This window comes from Clarias gariepinus, chromosome 22 (assembly GCF_024256425.1).
Source record: "Clarias gariepinus isolate MV-2021 ecotype Netherlands chromosome 22, CGAR_prim_01v2, whole genome shotgun sequence".
Classification (NCBI taxonomy): domain Eukaryota; kingdom Metazoa; phylum Chordata; class Actinopteri; order Siluriformes; family Clariidae; genus Clarias; species Clarias gariepinus.
Genome location: NC_071121.1, coordinates 26,071,098 through 26,096,222, shown reverse-complemented (window position 1 = coordinate 26,096,222; position 25,125 = coordinate 26,071,098). Strand labels below are relative to the sequence as shown.

The following is a 25,125-nucleotide window of genomic DNA, read 5'->3' as shown; positions in this document are numbered from 1 at the left end:
ACTTAATAACGTAGTGTGTAACGATAACAAGCTAATAAGATTTCCCACTACAAAGAGAGATAGCGAGGCGCTACAAACTGACTGAGACAGAAATTACTTCTCTACACGGCTGTGTAAGCAAAACAGGAACGATTTTAAACAACATTGTTTAACATGTTCTTTACGCGTTCAATAGTTAAAGCTAAAACGTGCAGGACGTGGCTAGTCGAGGACCCGCGAGAACGCAACAACACCAGGGCTAGATGTTTCAAACGGTACTGCTAACACATTGGTTTAAATTACGTACAATCAACGTAATTTACAAAAAGTATTTGCCCCCTTCCTGATATATTGTTTGTTTTTTTGGCATATTTATCAAACAGATTTTAATATTACACAAAGATAACCCGAGAAAATGCAAAATACAGTCTTTAAATGATTCTGAGGGGAAAAAAACTGTCTAAACTTGCCTGGCCCTATGTGAAAAAGTAATTGCCCCCAAACCTAATAGCTGGTTGTTCCACCCTTGGTGGCATCAACTGCAATCAAATTACTCCAATAAGTCTTTCACATTGCAGTGGAGGAATTATGACCCTCTCTTCTTTGCAGAATTGTTTTATTTCAACCTTATTGGAGCGGTTTAAGTCTAAACAGCATTTTTAAGTCTGGACTTTTGACTCGGTCACTCCAGAATTTTAATTGTTTTTTGTTTGTTTGATTTATTTTTTTTTTGGAGCCATTAAAAGATGGACTCGCTGGTGTATGTCCTGCTGCATAACCCAAGTGCGCTTTTAAGCGTTTATTTTTTTTCACATAGGAAAGGCTTCTTCTTCTTGGAAAAATGGAATCATCATTCAAAGTATTGACTGTATTTTGTATAGTTAAAAAATGTGTTGGAAGATTTGGATGAATCATTTAAATGTGACAAATATGCGGAAAAAAATCAACAAGTAGTGAACACTTTTTTTACAGCACTGTATATGTTTTAGCATCTGTATATGTTCCTAAAGACATGCAAGACACTTGTAGGTTTATTATAAAACATGTGCACCGAAATGTGTTGCATTTTGAGCAAGTAAGGTTTAGCTATTAGTACGTTGGTCTGTTCCAATCTGAATAGGATGGAAAATAGTCGCCATAATAAAGGAAAAAAAGGTGCGTAATTTTTTCATCATGAAACTACAAAGAAAAGAAATAATTCTATGGTATGTAGTTCCTCCTAAAGTGGAAAATGCAAAACAGTCAGTGCAGAACTTCAGTCAGAACCTGGGAAGGACTAGATGTCAAGCTTGATAGTATCATTTGAACAACTAATTGAGTCGTATTTCAAAGTGGGAAATTTGGGAGACCTTTTGTAAATTGCTCTTAAATAAAGCAGACACTTTCTCGTTCATTTTTTAAAAACTTTTTGTTGTTTTTTTTTTTTTAGTTAATCTTTGGCGTATCTTCTGACATGTACAGTATCTGAATGGAGCTTTGGATCTCTTGTATGTTTGACTTCCTGATGAGCACCTGAACGCAGCATTTGTTATACAAAATGTACCTCCTCAGAGGTGTCTGGTCCGAGACCAGGTCTTTATTACCCCCCGAATCAGAACCCGCGCCGTTCTCACCGTCACGTTTCACCCGAAAAAGGGCGACGTTGTTATTGTAAATGCTTATTTTACACATAAAGTGAATGAGGATTAGGTGATGAAATGTTATACTGTGTAGACTATAGGGGTGTTTGTGGGAAGATTTCTTTTACAACAGCAAAAAAAAAAAATTATAATAATAAAGTTTTATTTAAGACGTAATGGAAAACATTTTTTGGAAGTGTTTATTTGTTCCCCGAGTGATGGGGAGAGGCTGGGACAATGCTGGCGTGGGGTGAATTAATGATATTGAGTCTCATTCTTTCCCAAACAGGGTGGTACAGGAAGGCATGAGCTGCTTATCTCGGCCAGGATCGTGGACTTGTTTGCTTTAGGAGTCGTAGCTCGGCGTCGGAAGGCGGCAGAGGAGAGACTGAAGTCGGATCATACAGCAGGCTAAATATGAAAGGACAATATGTACCGAAAATATCGACACAGCGCTAGTATGGAGATTCCTTCTCAAGAAAAGACAGACAAATATTAAATGTCATGCATATCTACATACCTTAGGACTCTGACTTAGAAAAGGATACGATTGATTTCTTGCTTTACTGTTTAACATATTTCAATGTTTATTCTAAATTTGGGGATGTTTTCCCGAAAAGTGATCCAAATTATACCAGGCAACAGTTTAACCTTTAAATACAGTAGCATGTAGGATGTTGTACTTACATACATGGAGAGCAGTGGCACCTTTTAAAGGGTTGATTGTATGACGGACGCTACAAAATGTTAATCGAGCATGGCTTACACACAGTTCCCAAAATACCACGGACTCCTAAGTTCATTCATTCCTGTGTTCGTTCATGGCATTTGGCAGACGCCCTTGTCCAGAGCAACTTACAAATTCATCTATCTCATTATACAGTAAAGTTTTGGCACCCTCATTATTCATATTTTGCTCCCAAAGAGCCAGACTTTCTCTCTCTCTCTCTCTCTCTCTCTTTCTTTTTATGTAGTCATGAGATATGAATAGTTCTGCAGGCTTCCTGAAGGCTCTCATTTTCAGTCCAGTCCCTGTACCTGAGCAGTTTCAGAGCCACACAGTGACCTATGAATCATTCCAGCATAAAAAGCATCTAACCTAAGGCATGAGCCAGTGAGAAACAGATGGAGATGATGACAGATGATCAGGCCTATCTGTGTACAGATGATTAGTGTACTGCTGATGCTGAATGCTGAGTGGTCGGAACGGACGAGTGGGGAAATGAGGTCGCTGCTGAGGCTGTTACATAAACAACTAATTGTAAATTAAATCACATCATTAGGCGCATTGCAGCCTGGAACAGGAAAACTTTTATTCTTTCATTTAATCGACATAATTTCATTCAACTTGATATAAAGATATGAGGCTGGCTCAAGAATTTCACACAGTACTGTACTGTATATCTGTGCAGTTAAGGGTTGCGGGACTTGCATTGGCAACATGGTAGTGCTATGGTTTGTACCCGTGACCTTATTTCTTGACCATTCTTCCCAGAAATGTCACCTTCGTAGCTGGTATTGTATAGTATGGAATTCTAACAATAATGTCAGTAATGTCATCTTTCAGAAAGTGAGGTGTAGCTGTTTTTATTTTCTGTACAAACCGCCCTAAGGTTTGTAAACTGAAATCCCTGGATTAGCTGTTTATCCAAGTCCTAAACCCACAAATGCCTGGCCCTACTATTAGAATTATTAGACGTTCTGCCTCACATTAGATAAAATTGTCTAACAAATGAATGTCTCTATCTTTATCCTACATCACCATTGGTAACAAAACCTTTCCTGTAAATCACTGGGTTGATCAGAAGCCTGATCTCCATCATGCTAACCAAATTCTGCCAAGTCTTGTGGTGCTTTTGATTAAATTCCCCTTCAGGCACAAGATCTTATTCTCAATAACAATGGGAGATTTTGGAAACCGAAGCCATGTTGTTTTATTCCATCTACAATCGTTCTTATTTAGTTTCGACAAAGAAAGAGAGTCAGAGATTGTGTTCATGTCCAAATTTAAAACAATACAACAATAGGTGAATTATTATTTTTTCGATTGTAAAAAATGATTATATGGACATACAGTCAATATGACAGAATGAAGCCTTTGTGAAGCTGATCAGGGGATGGATTTGCAGACAGACATTAAACCAGGATGGATCACAGACTAAATGAATAAGATGTGAATAAGATTCCTTAATTTTAATATCTCTCTGTTTCAGCAATTGGCTTAACCTGTGTGTGCAAAAGAAGCCCTGGAGTGTGTATGCAGGCACAGTAAGATCATCAGCTTTTTTATAATAGTCCAGATTTGAATAACTCCTGTTCTGTATCCTGTTTTTTGTTTTGATTTATATGTCATCCTTGTCTTTGGCCCCGTGCTTGAGGATGCGGGTGAACTCTGTGTAATTGAAGTTTCCTTTCTTGTCGATCGGTGCCTCGCGGAAAAGCTCGTCGACCTCCTCGTCTGTGAAACGGTCGCCCATGGTGGTGAGGAGCTCGCGAAGGTGGTCTTCATGGATAAAACCTTCAAAGTGAGACGCATGTACGATCAGGAGACCGGAACAAACACCGGATCAAACACATACATTTTGGTATTGGTGTTTAAACTGGGTGACAACCTCAGGTGGGGATTTGGGATGGAACTATAGATTAACCTCCGAATCAACTAGGTAGAAAATATTTGAATTTTAAATAGAATAATAGATTTACTCCAAAATGATGGATTTCTACAATACACTTCATGTTCAAGTGGAAGCCCATTGGAGTTGGACCAGTCTTGGTCAGTTTTTCAGTTAGACATTTTCTAAATGAAACTTTGAAACAACTGGTGGACGTACTGTATGGGGTAGAGAATGATGGGATCTTGATGGGTATACAATCATCCACGTTTACTTTCTCCATGGTGAGAATTATGAAATGATTAGTTGAATATAAGTATACCATTTGTAAATCATAGTGGATGATGTCGTTACACCATGGCCGTATCAGTGCATTTTATAAAAACCGAAAGATACCTGAGCCATCCTCGTCAAAGCAGGTGAAGGCGTTCCTTATGACGTCCTCGGGATCCGTGCCATTGAGTCGCTCTCCAAACATGGTGAGGAACATGGTGAAGTTGATCGGACCTGGAGCCTCACTCATCATGCCCTCCAGGTACTCATCTGACGGGTTCTTTCCTGAAAAACAGGAAGACAGTATTTAAATCTCTGGTTTGATGATGATATTGTCTAACGTACTGCATACACTGATTTTCTAAACGGTTACCAAGAGAAGCGAGCATGTCGTGAAGATCCTCCTTATCAATGAAGCCATCACGGTTCTGATCGATCATGTTGAACGCCTCTTTAAACTCCTGGATCTGGGACTGGTCGAACATGGCGAAGACGTTTGAAGTCGCCCTCTGGGGGCGCTTCTTCGTCGTCTTCCCCTTGGCACGCTTGGCGGCAGACATTTTGGCTGAAGAGTTTTGACCTTTAAAGGAAAGTCACGGTGGTTACATGTCTAGTACTCCCTCAAAGATGTTCCTCAAGGGTTTTTTGTCTGGTTAAAAGGATTCCACAGGCAACATTTACTGAAAGAATGACCTTCAATACAAATACAGAGTACATGGCACTGAAAAGTTTAACAGTGACTTTTGTTTTAAGAGTTCAGGAATAAGTCCTGGGATCTGGATGCATGTAGATATTTAACATTTGTTCACATCTGATGGTCTTTTTCTCGTTTATTGGTGTTGATGTTCGGTGTGGCTGGATTTGGAAACTAAAAGCCTTTTAGATCACGAGATGGTAAAGACTCATGAGACAACGATGGCTGTACATAAGTGAATCATGCCAATGGACAGAAAACCGTTCTTATTACTGTACATAAAGCTCACTTTTTGAGTTTTTGAGTTCACTTTTTTAATGAATTCTAGATCACGATGATTGATGATACTGTATTTGCACAGATAATCAAAGGATATTTTACTGATATGATTCTGACATGGAGAATTCTTTCACATAGTCTGTTGTTGATTTTATCCACGATTTCATAGAGATCATGTCGTACAGTAATAAGCAAAATGTAATTCTATTAAAAGGCAGCTGTAAATGCGCAGTCTAAAACTTACTTAAAGGAGGGAAGCATATGCACTAAAGTAACCTCCAGTTACTGGAACATTTCCAACATTGTGGTCAGCTAATAACTGAGTCGAGTGGCTTAAATATAATTTTTTCTCGTTAATAATTTATCCAGTATTGAACAACACCAAACCTCAGAAACTGGACGAGTATAAATATTAAATAAGAATATTGAATTGTTGGGTTTGGCTGAATTCCAAATGGCTCGGTGTGAAAGATAGGCTTCTTTATTTAATTTGTACTTGAGATTGAATTGCAACGTTACCAGGAAGCACTTTAGACCCAAGGCGTTTTCATTATTGACTTGGACTTTTATTGCCACTTGTACTAAGGTGTACGGACAATTTTTTGCTACAGTAGGACTTTGCTTGGGCTGGTCTCAGTATGGTTTTGGTCTAGAATTACATTGATGATGTCATTTCTTTCCTCATGTCAAAGTTTAACGTAGTAATTCCTTCCTCATGGTTGTTGGTCTTGATCTTGGTTCACTTTCAGTTAAATCCCATTTTGATTTCTTAAGACCCAGTTTGAGATCTTAAGACTCAGTTGTGACTTGATCTCAGTCTAAACTTAAAACGTGTGCCTACTGTAATAATAACAGTTTTCTGTCCATTAGCGTGATTAAACCTCCGTACGTACTGCCATCGCCTCCATGTTGTCTCATGAGTTTACACCGTCCTACACCGTCCTAGTGAGATCACCTCATGATCTAAAGAGCTTATAGTCTCCAAATCCAGCCGCGCCAACCATAAACTGACCTGGAGTTTGAGTGAGGTTGCCAGGTTACTGATATTTGGACAAATCAAATAACTCCCTACGAGACAGCCCTGAATGAGACACTCATACCGATGCACTTGGTAAGTCGATAACATTCTAAAAAAAAAAAATAAAAAAAAATCTCAGTGGGGGAATCAACCAGCTGTCAAACGTCGAACAAGTTGTGGCATTCGTACAGCACTGGGCTTCTAGAGCATTCAGACATCCATGACACACCCACGATTGCAAATGAGTAATGGCTCACGCTAACCACTTTCATCTGGCCCACATCCCTCTGTGGAATGACAGCGAGGAACTCATCCGTGTCTGACTGCCTCGATGCAGCCACAACTCAACCTCGAACAAAAATACACTGATGTGATATGGATGGGGGATAAAAATGGAAACCGACTACAAGATATTACATGTTTTTGTTTCTGGGTCCAGATCGAGTTGGAATTCTGTCGAAATACTTGAAGATATGCGTCTAGACTGTTTTTTTGTTCTGGTGGTGGAATGAACTGTCTAGATGCAGTACAGTCGAGTCACAACTAAAGACCTATCTGTTTCTTAGACCCCCCCCCCCCCCCACCCGCCTCCAATCAATCAATCAATCAATAAATAAATAAATAAATAGACATGGAAACTTCACTCTGGATAGGAGCATCCGCCAACTGTAAATGTAAATGCAAATGCATGAGCTTATAATTTCATCTAAAAGCGTTGGACTGGTTGTCCAATAAATATCCAATTGAATAATAGATCTAATATGCAAAAAGTTGGATTGTGTGGATGAAGTCAACCTGCAGTGCAAAAAGTTGACCATAATTGACTCGTATTCGCCAAACCCCAACCAGACTTGTCCCGGGACTATGTCCCAGAAATACAGTATGTCCCAGTTTGGCCACTGACTGCCTCTCATCTGTGAGCATTATTGTTTATTTCCCTATAAAGCTGATGTCTCCTTCCTTGCTCTCACTTCACCTCTCTTAACCCCAAAGGAAAGTAGAAGAATGTTATCAGATGTTTATTTCTGCTTCAATTACTGTACGTCACAGCCACATTCTTCGGTGCATCTTATCTTAACACTCCATGAGACATTATAGTGGTTAATAGTGGTATTAAATATTTTCTCATATAGGTTAATCATCTGATCTGCGTTACTTGTTTCATTGTTCATTTGCAAAAAAAAAATAATAATAATTTGTTTAGCTGCACAGCCAAATTCCTGGTAAGTGAGGTCTTATGGAAGTAAATCGGATTCCGTTCTCAGCTCTCAGGCTCTTTCGTTCTTTCTTTCCTTCTTTTTAAAACAATGCCTTTTTGTTTATTGAAAAGTTTTACTTTAGAAAGGAGAGGAAATAGGAAGCTGCAGAAGCACAAGCACAAGTAAATCAGATTATTGTACACACACACACACATGCAGACCTACAATTATTACATTAGCTGTATAGAAAATAGAAAAGTACGAGCACAAAGTTGCAGTGCGACAACAACAGCTTTAAAGATCAGGATGTTTCTAGTGCAGGAAGATGAAACATCTGGCAAGCTCTTGTGTTTTATAACGGTCCTCAGCTCAGGAATAAGTCCAAACACACATGACGCACAAACTATCTACTGGAATGCCAAAAAACAAGCACAAATGAAAGACTGACAGCGAGATAAAGAGCATATGTGAGGACTGAGCGTGATGTGTGAAGCTCACCTCGGTGTTGAGTGGCAGCAGGTTCAGCGTGAGACTCGGGCTCGCTCCTGCTTCTCCCACAGCACGGGCCGTTTGTTTAACGTTCCAGCGTCTTCACCGCACCTCCCCGTCCGTGACTCAGCCAATAAGGTCAACATCGTGCCTCAGGCAGCCGAGCAGGCCTTTAGCCTTACAAGGCAAAGGAATCTGGGAGCTCCTGCCGTCCCACATCCTGAGATGTTTTTTCGCAAAAAGAAACACACTCTGATCCCTGGAGGAGTCGCAAGGCTGAGGCCTTATTTAGCAAGCAAATGAACGCCTATGCCACAGCAAGGCGATGTTTCCTTTACAAAAGTGTCATGGAAAACAAAGAACAGAGCTCTGCTTGTGCGTGTGTGACTGATTACAATTCCTTATAGAGATTACAGGGGAGTGGAGCGCAGCATCAGGGTGCGTTCCTTGTTTCTCTCTAGAACTTGAAAAGAAGGGCTGCATTAATAAATAACAACCGTACAAAATCTCTTACGTGCAATGCACAATGTTGTGCAAAAGTATTCACCCCCCCTTCATTTCACATTTTGTAGCAGTACAATCTTAGATTATGAATGTGTACAAAACTATTTTATCAGAAGTGAGGGGAAAATGTACGTACCTGGCACAATTAAATAAATAAATAAATGAAATAAATTGTGATTGCATAAGGCGACACGGAGGCTTCATGGTTAGCACTGTGGCCTTGCACCTTGGGGTCTGTGTGCGTGGAGTTTGCATGTTCCCTCTGTGCTTGGTTGGTTTCCTCTGGATACTCTGGTTACCTCTGACAGTCCAGATTAGTCTAACTTGCGTTTCCAAATTGCCTGTAGTGTGTGAATGAGCGTGCATGTGTGTATGTGTTTGTGCCCCGCGATGGGTTGGCTCCCTGACCAGGGTGTACCCCACCTCATGCCCTAAGTCTCCTGGGATAGGCTCCAGACCCCCACGGCCCTGAACACAGGATAAATAATAGAGATATGTTCATGAGGATTTGTAGCCATAACTTCTATCAAAGGTAGCAGTTGAACAGATTGAAGATATTATGCAAATTATAAACATGTTTAAAACACATAGTAAACTTTAGTCCATTAGAGTTCTTTCATTCCACTCATTCTTTCATTTATCATCACACACATTTGGAAACACGAATTAACCTAATCTGTGTTCTTTCATTATGGGGAGTGAATACTTATGCAAATCAACATAAATAAATACTACCGCTCAAATTTAGATTGAGTAAAGAATTTCCCATAACCTTAGAGTAGTATTTTGAAGAAAAATTCAGACGAAAAAAAATATCTATAGAAATGTGCTGTCTATGAAAATTAAATCTATTAAATAGATTTCATTATTTATCTAAACCTTAAGAAGCCCATACATGAACTGAATTGGTTAATTATTAAATTATTACTTATAAATTGACTAATTGTTATTTATTGTAACTTGTTTATTTTAATAACGTATTAAGACCACGTCACCATAAATACATTTAAATGCAGCAGAAACTCGGCATACAAATTTAATTCATTCTCGAGTCCTTAAGGTGAAAATTCATATATTTGAAAATTATATATTAAAATTTATTATATTATATAGGTGAAAAGTCGTATAATAAAGATGTAAAAAAATGTATAATATGTCTTGGCTTTCCCCTGACACAAACAAGTTTTGAATGTCTCCCAAAAATATGTGCAACTTACCCGGCGTTTGGTTCAGTTCGGCCCTTCGTATGCTGATGCTAATTTCTTGCTTCATAAGGGAAGGCATTCATATACCAGGGTTCCACTGTAGATTAAATACATTGTCTGGGTCCTTGATATTTTAAAAAGGAATTATTGGGCTGCATCAAGCAAAGACAAATATAAATTCAAAGAAAACAAAGTAGATCTGCGTTAAAAATGCTCCAACACATTATCAAACCCTGGAAGGATAGTGCTGATCCGTCAACTCTGTGGAAGTCTCTGAATGGAAATCACTTAAACGCTTGGTAAATCACATGATTAAAAAAATTAACAGTAAAAACCAGGTCTCGGCTCAGCATCGTTATGGGGCAATAAAACGAAGTCAGCTGACGACCTGAATGTACGGAATGACCAGATTATCACATCTATGGAGATCCCAGGAGAGAGAGTGTGTGTGTGTGTGTGTGTGTGTAATTAAAGCTAAAGGTGACTGAATAAAATCTTAGAGTGTGTGATTTTTTTTTGTCTAGGCAGTGTACTGTAGTATAAAACAAACATATAAAAATAATAAAAATGTAATAAACAATACTATATACTGTAACAATATGATATTTTATTAATATACATGTACAATGTAGTATTATGTGTACTAATGTCAATATTATTATTAATTAACAATATTATATGATAATAATTAAACAAATTAAATATTACTAAGATCTTTTAAAAAATATATTTAAGATTTGTTGCACGTAAAATACAATTGAATAAATACAATTAAATAAATAACAAACAGTACAATCTGTCCTGAGGAGAGAGAGAGAAACCCCTCCCCCCATCATGAGTTTTGATTGACGTGCTCGACAGCCAATTATCAGAGTTCGCTTAAGCGCGAGCGTAACATATCCCCCAGTATTAGCGCACTCTGGTTGCCATGGCGACGTGAGCACCTTCTTCACTGCTCGGCCAATCATAGCTCAGGGGGCGGGACTTTTCAGAGGCACTTCCTGAAACTAAAACAAGAATCCGTAGTGAAAGCGCGCGCTTCGTAACACGACTTGGATTTTATTAACGGTGAAGTTAAGAAAGAGCGCGCGCGCACCCACATCCACACACACACACTGAGCTGAGTGTTAAAAGTTACTGCGGTTGAGTTTAACCCTCCAGGGTAAGTCTGTGTGTGTAATGTATATATAAACGTCCTTCATCTGTTTGACATCAGTGACCTGTAGTGCACTGGATAGTGAGCAGAAGCTTATTACTGGTTATTATACTGTAGTGCACTTGGGCAGGGACTGTTGTGGCGTTTGCTATTGATCCAGGAAGGTTTCTAGACGTGGGCTGGCAAAGGGTGGGCACCAGCACTCACTCCAAGGGGTAAGTACCATCATGCACTTATGTGAATAATTAATCACATGACATCAGTGACATATTGTTTTCTGGTGGCATGATTTTCATGAGCATGACATAGTAGTGCTGCTAGAAAACAAGAAAATTCTGTTATGTCCATGATGTAATGCAAGAAAATGAGATAATTAAGTTATTGTCATGACACCATATGCAGAGAAACAAGATAATTACATTATCTCCCATCAAGGGGTCGAAACAGCGGACCGGCGGACACAACTTGGCACTGGTTTTACTCTAGATGCCCTTTCTGACACAAACCTCACAGTTTATTCGGGCTTGGGACCAGCACTGCATCCAGTGCATTGGGCCGGGCATGACAGGCAGGAAACCTACAATACCATTATGGGCATGACACAGTACTGCAGGCAAAACAAATGTTTTGGCCATGACATAATACTGCAACAAAACAAGATAATTAAGTTGTTGTTATGACATTGTACTGCAAGGAAAATAAGATAATTAAGTTATGATCATGAGACCGTACTGAAGAAAAACGATAATTAAGTTATGGCCATGACATAGTACTGCAAGAAAAATGAGATACCTGTAATTATGTTATGGTCATGACACAATATTGCAAGGAAACAAGATAATTAAGTTATTGCCATGACATAATAATGCAAAGAAACAAGATATGGTCATGACACAATATTGCGAGAAAACTAGATAATTATGTTATGGCCATGACATAGTACTGCAAGGAAATGAGATAAAATAATATATGCGTATGACATAATAATGCAAAGAAAAAGTGATTACATTATGGCTATGACATAATAACACAACAAAGTTGGGTGAAGACATAGTACTGCAAGGAAAAAAGATTTTTAAAGTTGCATCATGACTTTATAATGCAAGAAAACACAATTATCTCATTTTCCTTGCAGTTCTATGCCATGGCCATAACTTAATTATTAAGTAATAGTCATGACACAATATTGCAGGGAAACGAGATAATTAAGTTATTGCCATGACATAATGATGCAAAAAAACAAGATATGGTCATGAAATAATAATGCAAGAAAACTAGATACAGTAATTAAGTAATGCCCATGACGTATTACTGCAAGGAAATGAGATAAAATAATATATGCGTATGACATATTAATGCAAAGAAAAAAAATTATTACATTATGGCTATGACATAATAATACAAGAAAGTTGGGTGAAGACATAGTACTGCAAGGAAACAAGATATTTAAAGTTATGTCATGACTTTATAATGCAAGGAAACACAATAATTAAGTTATGGCGGTGATGTAGTAATGCAAGTACTGTAAACATGGTAACTAAGTGGCCATGACAGTATACATGCCAGGAAACAAGATCATTAGATTCTTTGCAAGAGACGGTCACTGTCTTTCACAGAGGAAGCAGTGAAAGTAGAAGTTGAAGTCATGTTTTACAGGAACCAGAAGCAACACTGCGTTTAGATAATGAATGCCAACCCTTGCATTCAGCGCACACCAGATGAAATTGGTGGGTCTTTTTCTCTAAACCAAAATGCGAAAGTAGGTGGAAATCGACTTCCTGCAGAGGAGAGCAGACAGCAACTACTACAACTCATGGCCATTGAGTTTACCCATAATTTTAACTCGCAGGCATTCTGCTTGGGTTAGCAGTTCTTGTTTAGCTTCTGTGATGAGCTATTTTGGGTGGTAGTCCAAAACATGGAGGCAAAAGACCCCAGCAGACTGAACAGCAAGCAGAGTTCCAGGAAGAACAAGATCGAGGTGGGCTTGTTGCACGGTAACAGCTATGACTTTTGAGAAGTCAGAAAACTCCTCAATCAACCTGGGTGGAAAGGCAAACCCAGACTGAAACTTCAAGCAAATGGGAATCGGTGGCATGGACAATGCAAGCCTTCGTCTTTCAGATTTTGCCTCTGGACATTGTGGAGAAGATGGATTATAAGCATGTTAAAAGTATTTTGCTCTTTCGGCTACCTGGCTGCAGTAAGGCATGGTGGATGAGAACTGGCACCAGCGATACCGTCATCAACCAACTCATGTGCAAGATGGACGGTGTTGAGCAGCTCAACAACATCCTGGTTACAGGTACGACCAGTCAAATTGACCTGTTAGATAAACTCTACTAAGACCAGGTGGAGTAGAGACCCAGATGGAGGTTGATCAGCTGGATGAGTCGGGTCGTGTCCAGATCCGGAACATCCACACGGCTGGAATGAGGCAGTCCAACTTGTTGGCAGGTAACCTACACATTACGGAGCTGGCCAACAAGACCAAGGACTTCACCGGTGCAGATTTATTGGGACCTAGCGACACAGTCCTATGCCATAAGCCGTATCCTCAAGTTCAGTAATAATCAAGTGAAGGTGGACACTGAAAAGGTAGCAGCACCACAGGTTACCCAGAATGACTTTTTGGTGTCGCTGAGTAACGACATCAAACCCACTGGACAGTACAGGCAAATTTATGTCCAGTGGTGGTGGACACTGAAAAAGCAGTGTCACTACACGTCACGTAGGATAACCTCTTGGTGTCGCTAAGTAATGACAAAAAACCCACTGGACAGTAAAGTTGGCTTCAAAAATCTCGGCAGTATAAGACCTGCAGGTGGACCTGATACAACTTATTTGATGCCAACAGACAATAGTCATTGGAAAGGTGGCTGGACCTTTGGGCTGCGGTCCTGCTACTGTGCTTGGCTGGGGCAATGGAAATTTTGAAAGTTCCATTATGTTGTCAAGAATATTTTTGAAAATGAAGAAAGAATAAGGAAGAAAGTATTTGATGGGTTTCTTTAGGGCACTAGAAATGATGATTTAAACTGAAAGGAGGATGAGAGGGATCAAGACCAGAAGGTGGTGGTAATGCAAAATAGTGGATGCTGATGCTTGTAAACATCAAAAAACACCAAGAGCTCATTACATTATAACCATGGTATAGTAAGGCAAGGAAGCAAGATGAATAAGTTAAGATAATCAAGTCATAACCATGAATTACTAATGCAGTAGAGTGAGATAATGAAATAATTACAAATTAATGACGTAAGTAAACTACTGATGTTATTATTAAGTAATAATCAAAAGTAAGTCATGACCGTGACACATGAAATAATGAAATATAAATTGCTTTAACATTGTACAGGCTTCACTGGTTGCTCTGCAGGTCCTAATAGGTTTGTTTTTATATTATTATATATTTCATTTTAGTTTTCTGATGAAAGTACCTTCAACTTAGAGTGATGTTAAACAGCTTGAGCTTTGAGTCAGCATGTGTTTAGCGACACAACAGGAATAAACCAGTCAGATGTGATCTGAAGTCAGCTTCTGAACATATCGGCAGGGTAAAAGAGCACAGGAGTCACCGTGGGCGTCAAGGACACATTCCTTGGCAGTGCTGCAGGAGCTATACAGAGAGCCATGGAGACGAACAACCGGAAGTTCGAGCCAAGAACCAGCGAGAAGAAATGCTGTAAGTAATGTATGGTGCAGGTGGATGCTCCGTATACACTACCAGTCAAAAGTTTGGACACCCCCCTCTAATTCCATGGTCTTTTCTGATTTTAATTTCTTTTCACACTGTAAATCCGAGATGCTGCTTGTTAATTGGTGATTTCTGAGGCTGGTGACTCTAAATGAACTTCTCCTCTGCAGCAGAGCTAAGTTTTGGTCTTGTTTCCCCGGGGACGTCTTCATGGGAGACAGTTTCATCATGGAGCTTGATGGGTTTTGCAGATGCTTGTAATTCTTGCAAGCTGTTCCAGAACAGCTGAACTTCATGTCGTTAAAATAACAACTGACTCGATGTTGTTGTTAATTACCTAATGCCATATGTCTTATTTTACAGTTATGTTCTAGAATGTGGAAAAGTAAATCCAAACTTGTATCCAAACTTTTGACTGGTACTGTAGATGGATTAAAAATGCGATTAATTGGCAGTGTGGTAACATTGGTTTTCTGTGGAGACATTTAAGGAAGGAGTCTCCAGTGTCAGTGTTTTGGTAAAGTTTCCCACAGCACTACAGCCTGTATACAGTTTTCATAACAATATCCCCATTGATTGATCTCCATTGATTCCGGTTTGAATAAAAGGCTGTAAAGTTAGAAAAATGAAGGAGAAAAGATATCTATAGTGTACTGTACATATGAACATTTGACACCAAAACCAAATAAACCATAGGAATTGTTTGTCTGTTAAAAGGTACGTAATATTTGTTAAATTTAAAAGCCGCTATTTAGCTTTTAAAAGCTTTAAACTTAAACATGATGAGCGAAGCACATGTAGCCACCAGGCAAAAAAAACACGACACATTATGACGAGCCAATCACATCGCTTTCTTCTATCCTGTGATCAGTGAAGCAAAGATACTTGTTGTGCTGCCTCGACTGGTTTGAATGTGTCCAAAAGGTTTTGAAGAATCCTGAAGCCAAGAAAAGGTTGTTTGCCCTAATCATTGAAGCGAATGCATCGCTAATCACTGGCGATAAGGGATGTACTGTACAAGAAGCTGGCTGGGAAATTGTGTCTAAAATCATAAAAACAAACACTATGAGAAATGATTACAATACAAATGGCTAACAAGAACTTATATCGCCCCAGTCACAATGAATCGCTGGTCCCTTGACATTCCAGATACTTTAGTAGAGAAAGGTACTATTTTTTAATAATTGTAAAAAAAACAGACTAAATCTGAGATATTTGGTGTAAAGGTAAACTATGTATTTTATGTATATGCGAAAAACCCCTGGTCAAAATTTCTGTTAATGTGAACTGTTAAGCAAGTGGAAGGTGAAATGATTTTCAAAAGGCATAAAGTTACAGATGACACATTTCCTTTATATTTTAAACAAAATCATTTCTTTTATTTTTATCTTTTACCTTTTAAAAAAAAAAAAAAAAAACAGAAAAGGAAAATTGCCTGCAGCAAAATTTTGGGCACCCTGCATGGTTAGTACCTGGTAGCACCGGCTTTGGCATGTATCACAACTTGTAAACACTTTTCAGAGCCAGCAAAAAGTCTTTCAGTTCTTGTTTGAGGGATTTTCACCCATTCTGCCTTACAGCAGTCTTCCAGTTCTATGAGATTCCTGGGCTGCCTTGCATGCACTGCTCTTTGGAGGTCTGTCCACAGACTTTTAATAATGTTTAGGACAGGAGATGGTGAGGGGGCCATGGCAAAACCTTTAGCTTGCACCTCCTGAGGTAATCCATTGTGGATTTTGAGGTGTGTTTAGGATCATTATCCATTTGTAGAAGTCATTCTCTTTTCAACTTCATCTTTTTTACAGATGGTATATTCTTCCCTCTATCGTGAAATGTTCCCCGTTTCATTGGCTGTAAAACAACCCCAAGGCATGATCAACCCGCCCCAGGCTTAACAGTTGGGCTGGTGTTCTTTTCATGAAATTCTGTGCCCTTTGCTTTCCAAACATACTTTTGCTTATTGCAGAGTTCTATTCGAACCTCTTTGGTCCACTGGACTATTTCTCAAATGCATCAGGCTTGTGTAAATGTTCTTTTGCAAAAATCAGATGCTGGATTTTGTGTTGAGGACACAAGGTTTTCTTCCGTTGACTCTTCCATGAAGGCCGTATTTGTGCAGGTGTCTCTGAACAGTTGAAAAGCGTACCACAACTCCAGTGTCTGCCAAACCTTCCTGGAGGTCTTTTGTTGTCAAATAGGGTTCTGACTTGCTTTTCTAGCAAACCTACGAGCAGCTCTCTGATATTTATGTTGGTCTTCCAGACCTTATCTTGACCTTCATTGTTACATCCTGAACTGAGGAAAATCGGTACCTGAACACACTTTGCTTCCTTCTTATAGCCTTCTCCTGCTTTGTGGGCATCAATGATTTTCATTTTTAGAGTGCTGGGTAACTGCTTAGAGAAACCCAAGGATGCTGACTGATGGGACAAGGTTAGTGAAGACTGGGTATTTAGAAAGCTTCAGAAAGGCTTCAGCATTCTCCAAAAACGTTTTGGACACAATTAAACCAGTCGAAGCAGCACAAGTATCTCCGCTTTACTGATCACAGGACAGAAGGTCTTTTTTTTTTGGTCGCCTTTTTTGCCTGAAAATCTGGTGGTCACATGTTGTGCTTTCCTCAAAATATTTGAGTTTAAAGCTTTAGAAAGAAAGGAATTTTTTAAATGTAACTGGTGTGCATGGAGGTTCCTCCAGGTTTTTCAGTTTCCTCCCACAGCCTGAAGACATGCAGTGTAGGCTAATTGCTTATAGATAGTCATGGAGAAGGAAATGGGAAATGGGTAGGCCTGGTGTGCTATGGCCCATGAGGACACGACTAGACGACCAAACAAAAGGCCATCTTAAAGAATGGACGAAATTGGATACGTTTCCTAGTCCAGTCCAACTATTATTTTTGTTATAATCTACTGATTCATATGGAATTATTTGTAAAAATTCTGTGATTGAGCAGAGGAATAAAATGACAAAAAAAATGCGAGAGCAATTGTTTATAATGTCTCTCCTGATCTTTAGCAACCTTTGTAATTAAAAAGAGTTTCTTTTTTCCCCTGATCTAATTTGCTGCCTCTGCTCTCTGTTTCACTCGAAGTACGAGTTTGCTATAATTTGTATTAAAACTCAACCAGCATTATTGATCATAAATTGTGTCCCTAAATAACCACAAATCAAACTGCCGGATGTGAGGAAGCTGTGGGTAGTGGAGTTATAGCGTTTTGAAAAATCATACAAAATTCACACTTGTACAACCCAAACAATTTTAGCAAAGGTATTTTGACGTTTGTGCTTTTTAACACCCTTGTTGCAAAAATGTTCTAAGTAATAATCTGTTAAAAACTAGCTTCTCCTCAAAACTGAAAAAAAGGAGTTCTCATTTTGCTGTCAAACAGTTCGTTTTGTGTTATAAAACACATTTTTTTTGTCGCACGAGGGGGAGGTCTACAGATTAAAAAGACCTTGCTGTAAGATGATATCTGCATGACAGGAAGTCCGACAGTGAAAAATGATGCTGAAACAGAAATCCATCACAACTCCAGAGTGAATCCAGGCTGAATAGCATGAAGTGGAGAAGCTGGTCCCTGGTTTAATTATCCCCGAACCTCACATTTTTAAACGAATAAGCCGGGCTTTGCTCGCGATTTAATTTGAAAGCAAACACGGACGCCTCGTTGCCGGGGCGCAGCTTAGTGGACTTTTGTCTCATGCACACCGAGTGTGTGGGAAGGAAAAACACAATTTCCGCTTTCATGCCTCCGAATGAAACGTTAAGACTGAAAAGGAAAGCTGAATGCTCAGTGACCCTGACTTTAAAGAGATGATTAAACATTATGTGGTTAAAAGATGTGATTTCTCAACGAACAGGAAATGATGACCATATAAGGAATTAAATGGGAAATCTACAGACAGAGCGGAGTAATGTAACGTATATGTGTTTATTGCTTAGGTCTGTGTTTGTGTTTGTGTTCTTCAGCATGGGCGTCCTACATGACCAACTCGTCCACCCTGATCGTCATGATCGGCCTCCCCGCCAGAGGCAAGACCTACATGTCCAAGAAGCTGACTCGCTACCTCAACTGGATCGGAGTGCCCACTAAAGGTGCCGGAAGAATGATCTGTAAAATGTTTAAGCTTACAAGAATAAACTTTACCCTCGCACAAGCTTCTGACAGCTCTGTCTGTCTCTGTGTGTGTGTGTGTGTGTGTGTGTGTGTGTGTGTGTGTGTGTGTGTGTTGTGTGCAGTGTTTAACCTGGGCGAGTACCGGCGCGAGGCCGTGCGTTCGTATAAGTCCTATGAATTCTTCAGGCACGACAACGCAGAAGCCATGAGGATCAGGAAGTGAGGGAGTCGTCTTTTAATATCCCACATTATCATACCTGTACATCTGATATGTGCAATAATATTGGCACCTACTTTGTCTAACAATGTTCACAATTCAATCGTACTTTTTTGTCTGTTTATAATTACATTTAATAATGTGAAACAAGTTCTTGTTATCCCTTGCGTTGCTCTTTCCATCCCCTGTCTTGAAATTAATAAGACACAGCGCTCATCACGATGGCGTAGTGGTAAGCACGGTGCTTCTGACACCTCCGCGGTCCAGGGTTCGATTCCCACCTTGGGTCTGTATGCAAGGAGTTTGCATGTTCTCATAATGTTGGTGGGTTTCCATTTGGGTACTCCGGTTTCCTCCCACGGTCCAAAAACATGCTGATGGGAATCACCGGTCACCTTCTGATACGATATCATCACGATACCTCGGTGCCGATATGATTAAAATTGTGATTCTACAAATATCATGATTTTTATAAATATCCCGATTCAATATAACATATCCCATAAAATATTACATATTTCTTTAAGATTTTTTAAACTTAAGGAATTAAATGTAGTCCATTCTTTATAATATTGGTTACTTCACTTAAAAACTAAGCTCAGCATTTAAACAATACATGGAAAATACATGAATCTCCGTACAAAAGAATTGGATTCATAACTGTATACATTTTTCTTTCCGATCGATCGAACTAACCCTAACCCCCCCGCAGCTCTGTGCAGAACAAAGCGCTATAGATGATGCATGAATAAAATTATGGTCGTAAAAAAACTGTAAAGTCCACTTTTCAAGTTTACTTTAAAGGATCTGTCACTCATTCAGTAGCGAGAACATATCGTGTAGATTTATTAAATCCCGACCGTGCCCTCAGGATGTGAAATGATTGCTTGCTGATTGTTTTTGTGTGTAAATGCCCCCTGCTGACTCTGACGTTTCTCCGCAGACAGTGCGCTCTCATGGCTCTGCAGGATGTGAAGGGTTACCTGAATGAGGAGGGCGGGCAGATCGCTGTGAGCTCCTCTTCTCCCTGAAACTGTTATTTCTGTTTATTATTTCACTGATCTAATCTAAACGAACAATTTGACAGCAAAACGAGATAAATGCCATTTTTGGACATCAACTCATTCTGGCGTGTTATCTGCTCTGGGATGCCAGGTTGGCTATAATGCAACGTTTAATGAATTAATACTTTTAGATTAGTTGAAATTTAGCCTTTTAGGCAAATATACACACAAAGTGGCTGCATTTCACAGCAAAAGTCCACATGTTGTGGAAAGCCAATCACAGACTTCACCACACAAGCTTGGCGAAAGCACCCTAAATATGTTCAGTGATGTTTGAGGAGAATGTTGAAATTAATAAAAATCGCACGCACTGTGTGTGGGACGCTGATGTCCTACGTGTTCTGTTCGCTTTGCACTGTTCTCCACTGGAATTTTCGAGTCATATGATAGCCTTATACAAGTTGGACCCTAATTAATACACAGTCAGACAATGAACAGACAGTCATGCGACACAATGAGAGGGAGCTGACATCTCGTACCGAAGTGAAACTATAACTGGTAGAGGATGTGGCTGACCTGATGATAATGTACAATTAGATTTTGATATTGTTTTTAATGTTCCTCCTGATCTTCAATAATCATTGTACTTAAAAAAGTTTGCTGTTTGCTGCCACTTCCTCTTTTTTGGCAAAAAAAAAAAAAATTAAAAAAAAAAAAAAATATATATATATATATATATATATATATATATATATATATATATATATATATAAATCAAAGAGTTTGCTATATTTTTATAAATATTTTAAAACCTAACCAGTATATTATAGATACAAAATTAATTTATCCATCTTTTTGATTGATTTATCCATTGTGTCAAAACTGTTGGAGGTGGATTTATAGCTTTTTCTAAAAATCATACAAAATTGACATCATATTGTACCACTCAAACAATTTCGAGCAAAAGTTTTGCCATTTGTGCTTTTTACCACATTAAAATATTTTTAAATAAAGCAAAAAATTTTGCAAACTGAGAAGTTTTTCTCAAAATTGCAAAAATCTCATTTTGCCGTCAAACTGTTTACATGTGAACTGAATACAAATGATTATTTATTGCAATAATTTTTCCCTTTTTAATAAAAGTGTCTGTTTGTTCGCATTTATTTATAGACATTTGCGTCTTTATCATATTCATTCCCTTTTTACATTAGTGAAAAGAATAGTCCTGTTTTTCTTTTATTTCCATCCGAATTGATCAGATCAGCATTTCACTTGTGATCTCTTGTGCTTTAACGTCTGCAGGTGTTTGATGCCACGAACACGACGCGAGAGAGGCGAGATCTCATCCTGGACTTCGCCCAGGAGAACGCGTACAAGGTCGGAGTCTTGCTGTGTAAAGAGACTGATGTGTTTACAGTCAGCTTCAGTCTGGTTATTAAGACGCTGAATGGCAGTCCATCCCAAGACCAAAAATAAAAATTTTCCCTGTAATTACAATCCGAAATAGTTTGAAATTAATGCATTTAGTTTATCCTGAAACCACTTGTTTATTCAGAACCACTCAAGATGTTGTAGAGGTGCCAATAATTCTGTAGCTGTAAATAATTCAATTATATAAAATGCTCAGTAATACAACATTTTAAATAGCAATGTTAGCGGTTTAATATAATATAAAATAATAATTAATCTGATTTGATTAGAAATCCTTGAGATAATCCTTTATATACTGTACTGTATATTATAACATGATAGTGATTTAATAATTTGATGACTTATTTCGTAAGCAGAAGGAACTTATTAAAAGTACAGAAAGTTTAATGACGACATCAGACTGTTATTTGTGTTCCCAGAATGAAAACCTTGCTCATGTTTTGCAGGTGTTTTTCGTCGAGTCGATCTGCGATGATCCAGATGTTATCGCCGAAAATATAATGGTATGTTTACTGCAACTGAACAAATCACTGAGCTGAATAGTGATGCACGGTGCGATTAATGGGAAGATTGGTGATGATCGTAGATAGACAGTGAGAACCAATATTCATGCTTTATAATTAAACATCATTTATATTCAACAAGCCTATTTATTACCGCAGTGTGCCAAGTGTACAGCGATGGAGCCACAAATAACTCATTATGCATATGAAACAACATGTGAAACATTTTACAGACAATAAGTAGTGAATGTCTCATTAAATGCATTTAATATTTTTTTTAAAGAATTGTTGGTCTTGACAAACAACAAAAGTTGATCAAAGTGCCGTGTAACATTATAGCAGAAAGGAATAAAACGTAACAAGGGAAGACATAATCTAATTTAAATAAACAGATAAATAAAAAAAAGTAAATAGAGAAGCAGATAATGTTTTAACCAGGTGTGAAAATATGGGTCTTAAGTCTGGACTTAAAGGTTGTTAGTGATGGTGCAGATGGTGAGGAGGGGTGGACTGATCCACAATGTTGGAGCTATGACTGCTCCTTTAAGGTTGGGTCTTGGACCTCGGAACAATTCTGATCTAATCTGGCATCTAATCTAAGAATGAAATGAGGGGGATCAATTCGAAAACGAACTGGAAACAAGTGAAGAGATGTTAAAATCAGGGGAATTGTGGGTAAACAAGGGAATCAACAGGTCTTAGTCTATTTCAGTCCACCAAAGTGTATTTGTTTAAAGTACCGATCAAAAGTTTGAGATGACTTTTATACAAAATACACAATAATCTTCATTGAACTATTGCTATTGAGATGTATCTGCTACTTCTGCTCTGTGTTATTTAATAGTTTAAAAATCCCCAGTATTGTTGTAGAATGTAGAAAATAAATCACTAAACAATTATTAAACTATTATTGCATTGCGTTACTGTACGTAGAGAGAAGGACGAGGAAGAGAATTTAATACCAACATTATAAATGATAGTTGGATGATAAATATTTTGTCCTCAAACAGAATCCATAATAATTTAGTAAAAAGGAAATATGAAATAAATGACCTCCTCTACATAAACTCTACACTGTACACTGTCACCAGGACGTGAAGGTGTCGAGTCCGGACTATCCCGAGAGAGACCGCGAGAGCGTCATGGAGGACTTCCTGAAGAGAATCGAATGCTACAAAGTCACATACCAGCCATTAGACCCCGACGGACACGACAAGTACGACTGTGTTGTTTCCTTTTATTCAGCTTGGTTTTTGTGTGTGTGTGGTAGTGTTGAAATTTGAGCAGCAGAGGGAGCTAAAGATCACGAGTCCACGTGGACAGGCCGAGATTGTTGTTTCCCTCTCAGGACTTTAGCCAGTGTTTTTTTTTTTTTTTTTTTTTGGCTGGTTATATTTGACATGCTTTGCTTTATAACGGTAGGTTCATCCGATTTAACTCAGTATAAGTCTTGAGTTATTTGTGGGAATGGGGGTTAATTTGTCATGGGGTTCGTCACTGCGTGGCTTTCCTGAAAACTAAAACAGAATGGGACAGGAAATGATCTGATCTGATCAGAATTCCAGTGAAGAGATTCTGTTGCTTTTGATGACGTTCATCCTTTTATGGGCTTTAATCCATCTCGCGCCTTCGCACACTAAAACAGACACACACACAGTGCTAACCTCATGCACAGACAATCCAGATTCATTGCCTCCTCTACACCCTGTTTATCCTCTTCAGAGATGATCATCTTTAAATATGGGTCAGCAAACAATCTAACATAATTTAATATGGAAACACTTCAAAGAAATGACTGGTGTGTGTGTGTGTGTGTGTGTGTGTTTCACAGAGAGCGCTCCTTCATCCAGGTGATCAACGTAGGCCAGCGCTTCCTGGTGAACCGTGTGCAGGACTACATCCAGAGCAAGATCGTGTACTACTTAATGAATATCCACGTGCACAAACACACCATCTACCTCTGCCGTCACGGAGAGAGCGAACACAACCTCCAGGGTCTGATCGGGGGCGACTCGGGCCTGTCCGCTCACGGGAAAGAGGTGGGCGTTCGCATTTACAGTACGGACGCACGCGCTATCATAGTGCTCTGTAACATACACCTAGTGTAGTGTTATATGCAGCCCGTCAAAAAAATTATGATTGATAAAAACATTAAGAAAACATTGAGAAATTGTCGCTGTAAAATTGTCAGGGAAAAGGCCATGTGTTCGGACTCTCATCTTTAGCAACGTCTCACCAGACGGAGTGCTGTATTGCTGGATATAGCACGGCCATTATTTGTTCCTCTCTAGAATATCAACTTATTCAATTCAATTCAACTTTTTGGGTTGAATCCAAAATCGCAGTAATTGGAAAGCTAGTGCGCCGTGTATCGTGTACTATCTATCATCACACACCAAGTAGTGACCTTCATAAGGAGCTGGAGAGCGATTTGGAATTTCGACTTGTGTTGGGAGCCAGGTAGCTTTGTAGCCATAAATAAAAGAACACTGATAGTTGTTGAAGTGTCGTTTAATATGTCATAATCAGATTATTAGACGTGTTTACCTGCTTAATTGGTTTTGGCAGGAAGACCTACTCTTACCCAGGCTGTGATTGTGTTTGTAGAACCCAAACCGAAATGCCGTTCATCCAATCAGATTACTCGGATGGAAATAACTGTCGTATGATCATTACGACATGGTATCAAAACGTTTCAAGACTAGTTTTGTAACACGCCAACCGATGGCAGCACAAGGCCGCACGCACAGTCACACAGTCACAGGAAGTACCGACCTTCATAAGTCAGTGTGCCAAAAGGCAACATCCTGTGTACATTGAGAGCTGTGCAACTGGTGTTATCCTGACCATGTCTTCTATTTCATCATGTACAGCAAGTTAGAACAACGAACGAGTGTGAAATTCTGTGTGAAACTGGAACGTTTGACATGACAAGCTTACAGCGACGCTGCAACGAGTGGTTCGAGATGTTTTAAATGAGGCTTCAAGAGCTGAAGAACATCACCGGAAGACGACATAAGATCAGGAAGACCTTCAACTAGCTCAACCCACAAAAAAATGATCAAAACCATTCGCCAACTTGTGCAGGATGATGGCCGGCGAGCATTTCACAACATCGCTGCTGTTGT

General features: G+C 39.0%; 2 protein-coding genes across 3 annotated transcripts in view; one reads left to right on the top strand and one right to left on the bottom strand.

The window, feature by feature from the left end:
- Positions 1 to 297: 297 nt before the first annotated feature.
- On the bottom strand, positions 298 to 8,319 carry myl9a (myosin, light chain 9a, regulatory). Its single transcript, XM_053482144.1, has 4 exons — positions 8,172 to 8,319; positions 4,857 to 5,063; positions 4,607 to 4,768; positions 298 to 4,116 (listed from the first exon to the last, which is right to left on the bottom strand). The coding sequence occupies exons 2-4, from the start codon at positions 5,041 to 5,043 to the stop codon at positions 3,941 to 3,943; spliced, it is 525 nt and encodes a 174-aa protein (XP_053338119.1). The 5' UTR covers positions 5,044 to 5,063; positions 8,172 to 8,319; the 3' UTR covers positions 298 to 3,940.
- A 2,561-nt stretch (positions 8,320 to 10,880) lies between these two features.
- Positions 10,881 to 25,125, top strand: part of pfkfb2a (6-phosphofructo-2-kinase/fructose-2,6-biphosphatase 2a) — a 29,026-nt gene continuing 14,781 nt past the window's right edge. The window contains exons 1-10 of one of the 2 annotated variants that reach the window (XM_053482644.1): positions 10,881 to 11,033; positions 11,158 to 11,242; positions 14,584 to 14,712; positions 18,695 to 18,820; positions 18,965 to 19,061; positions 20,003 to 20,069; positions 21,366 to 21,440; positions 21,941 to 21,997; positions 23,089 to 23,213; positions 23,829 to 24,036. In XM_053482644.1, coding sequence (XP_053338619.1) covers positions 14,661 to 14,712; positions 18,695 to 18,820; positions 18,965 to 19,061; positions 20,003 to 20,069; positions 21,366 to 21,440; positions 21,941 to 21,997; positions 23,089 to 23,213; positions 23,829 to 24,036 — 807 coding nt within the window. In that variant the 5' untranslated portion in view covers positions 10,881 to 11,033; positions 11,158 to 11,242; positions 14,584 to 14,660. Of the gene's footprint in view, positions 11,034 to 11,144; positions 11,243 to 14,583; positions 14,713 to 18,694; positions 18,821 to 18,964; positions 19,062 to 20,002; positions 20,070 to 21,365; positions 21,441 to 21,940; positions 21,998 to 23,088; positions 23,214 to 23,828; positions 24,037 to 25,125 lie in introns of both variants that reach the window. The other variant, XM_053482643.1, reaches the window with a different exon arrangement.

What these genes read in the sequence shown, in the direction of transcription:
- myl9a (XM_053482144.1), bottom strand. Translation starts at nt 5,043, where the DNA reads ATGTCTGCCGCCAAGCGTGCCAAGGGGAAGACGACGAAGAAGCGCCCC. An exon ending in CGACATGCTCGCTTCTCTTG is followed by an intron (nt 4,769 to 4,856) that starts GTAACCGTTTAG and finishes CCTGTTTTTCAG; the next exon opens with GAAAGAACCCGTCAGATGAG. An exon ending in CTTTGACGAGGATGGCTCAG is followed by an intron (nt 4,117 to 4,606) that starts GTATCTTTCGGT and finishes CTCACTTTGAAG; the next exon opens with GTTTTATCCATGAAGACCAC.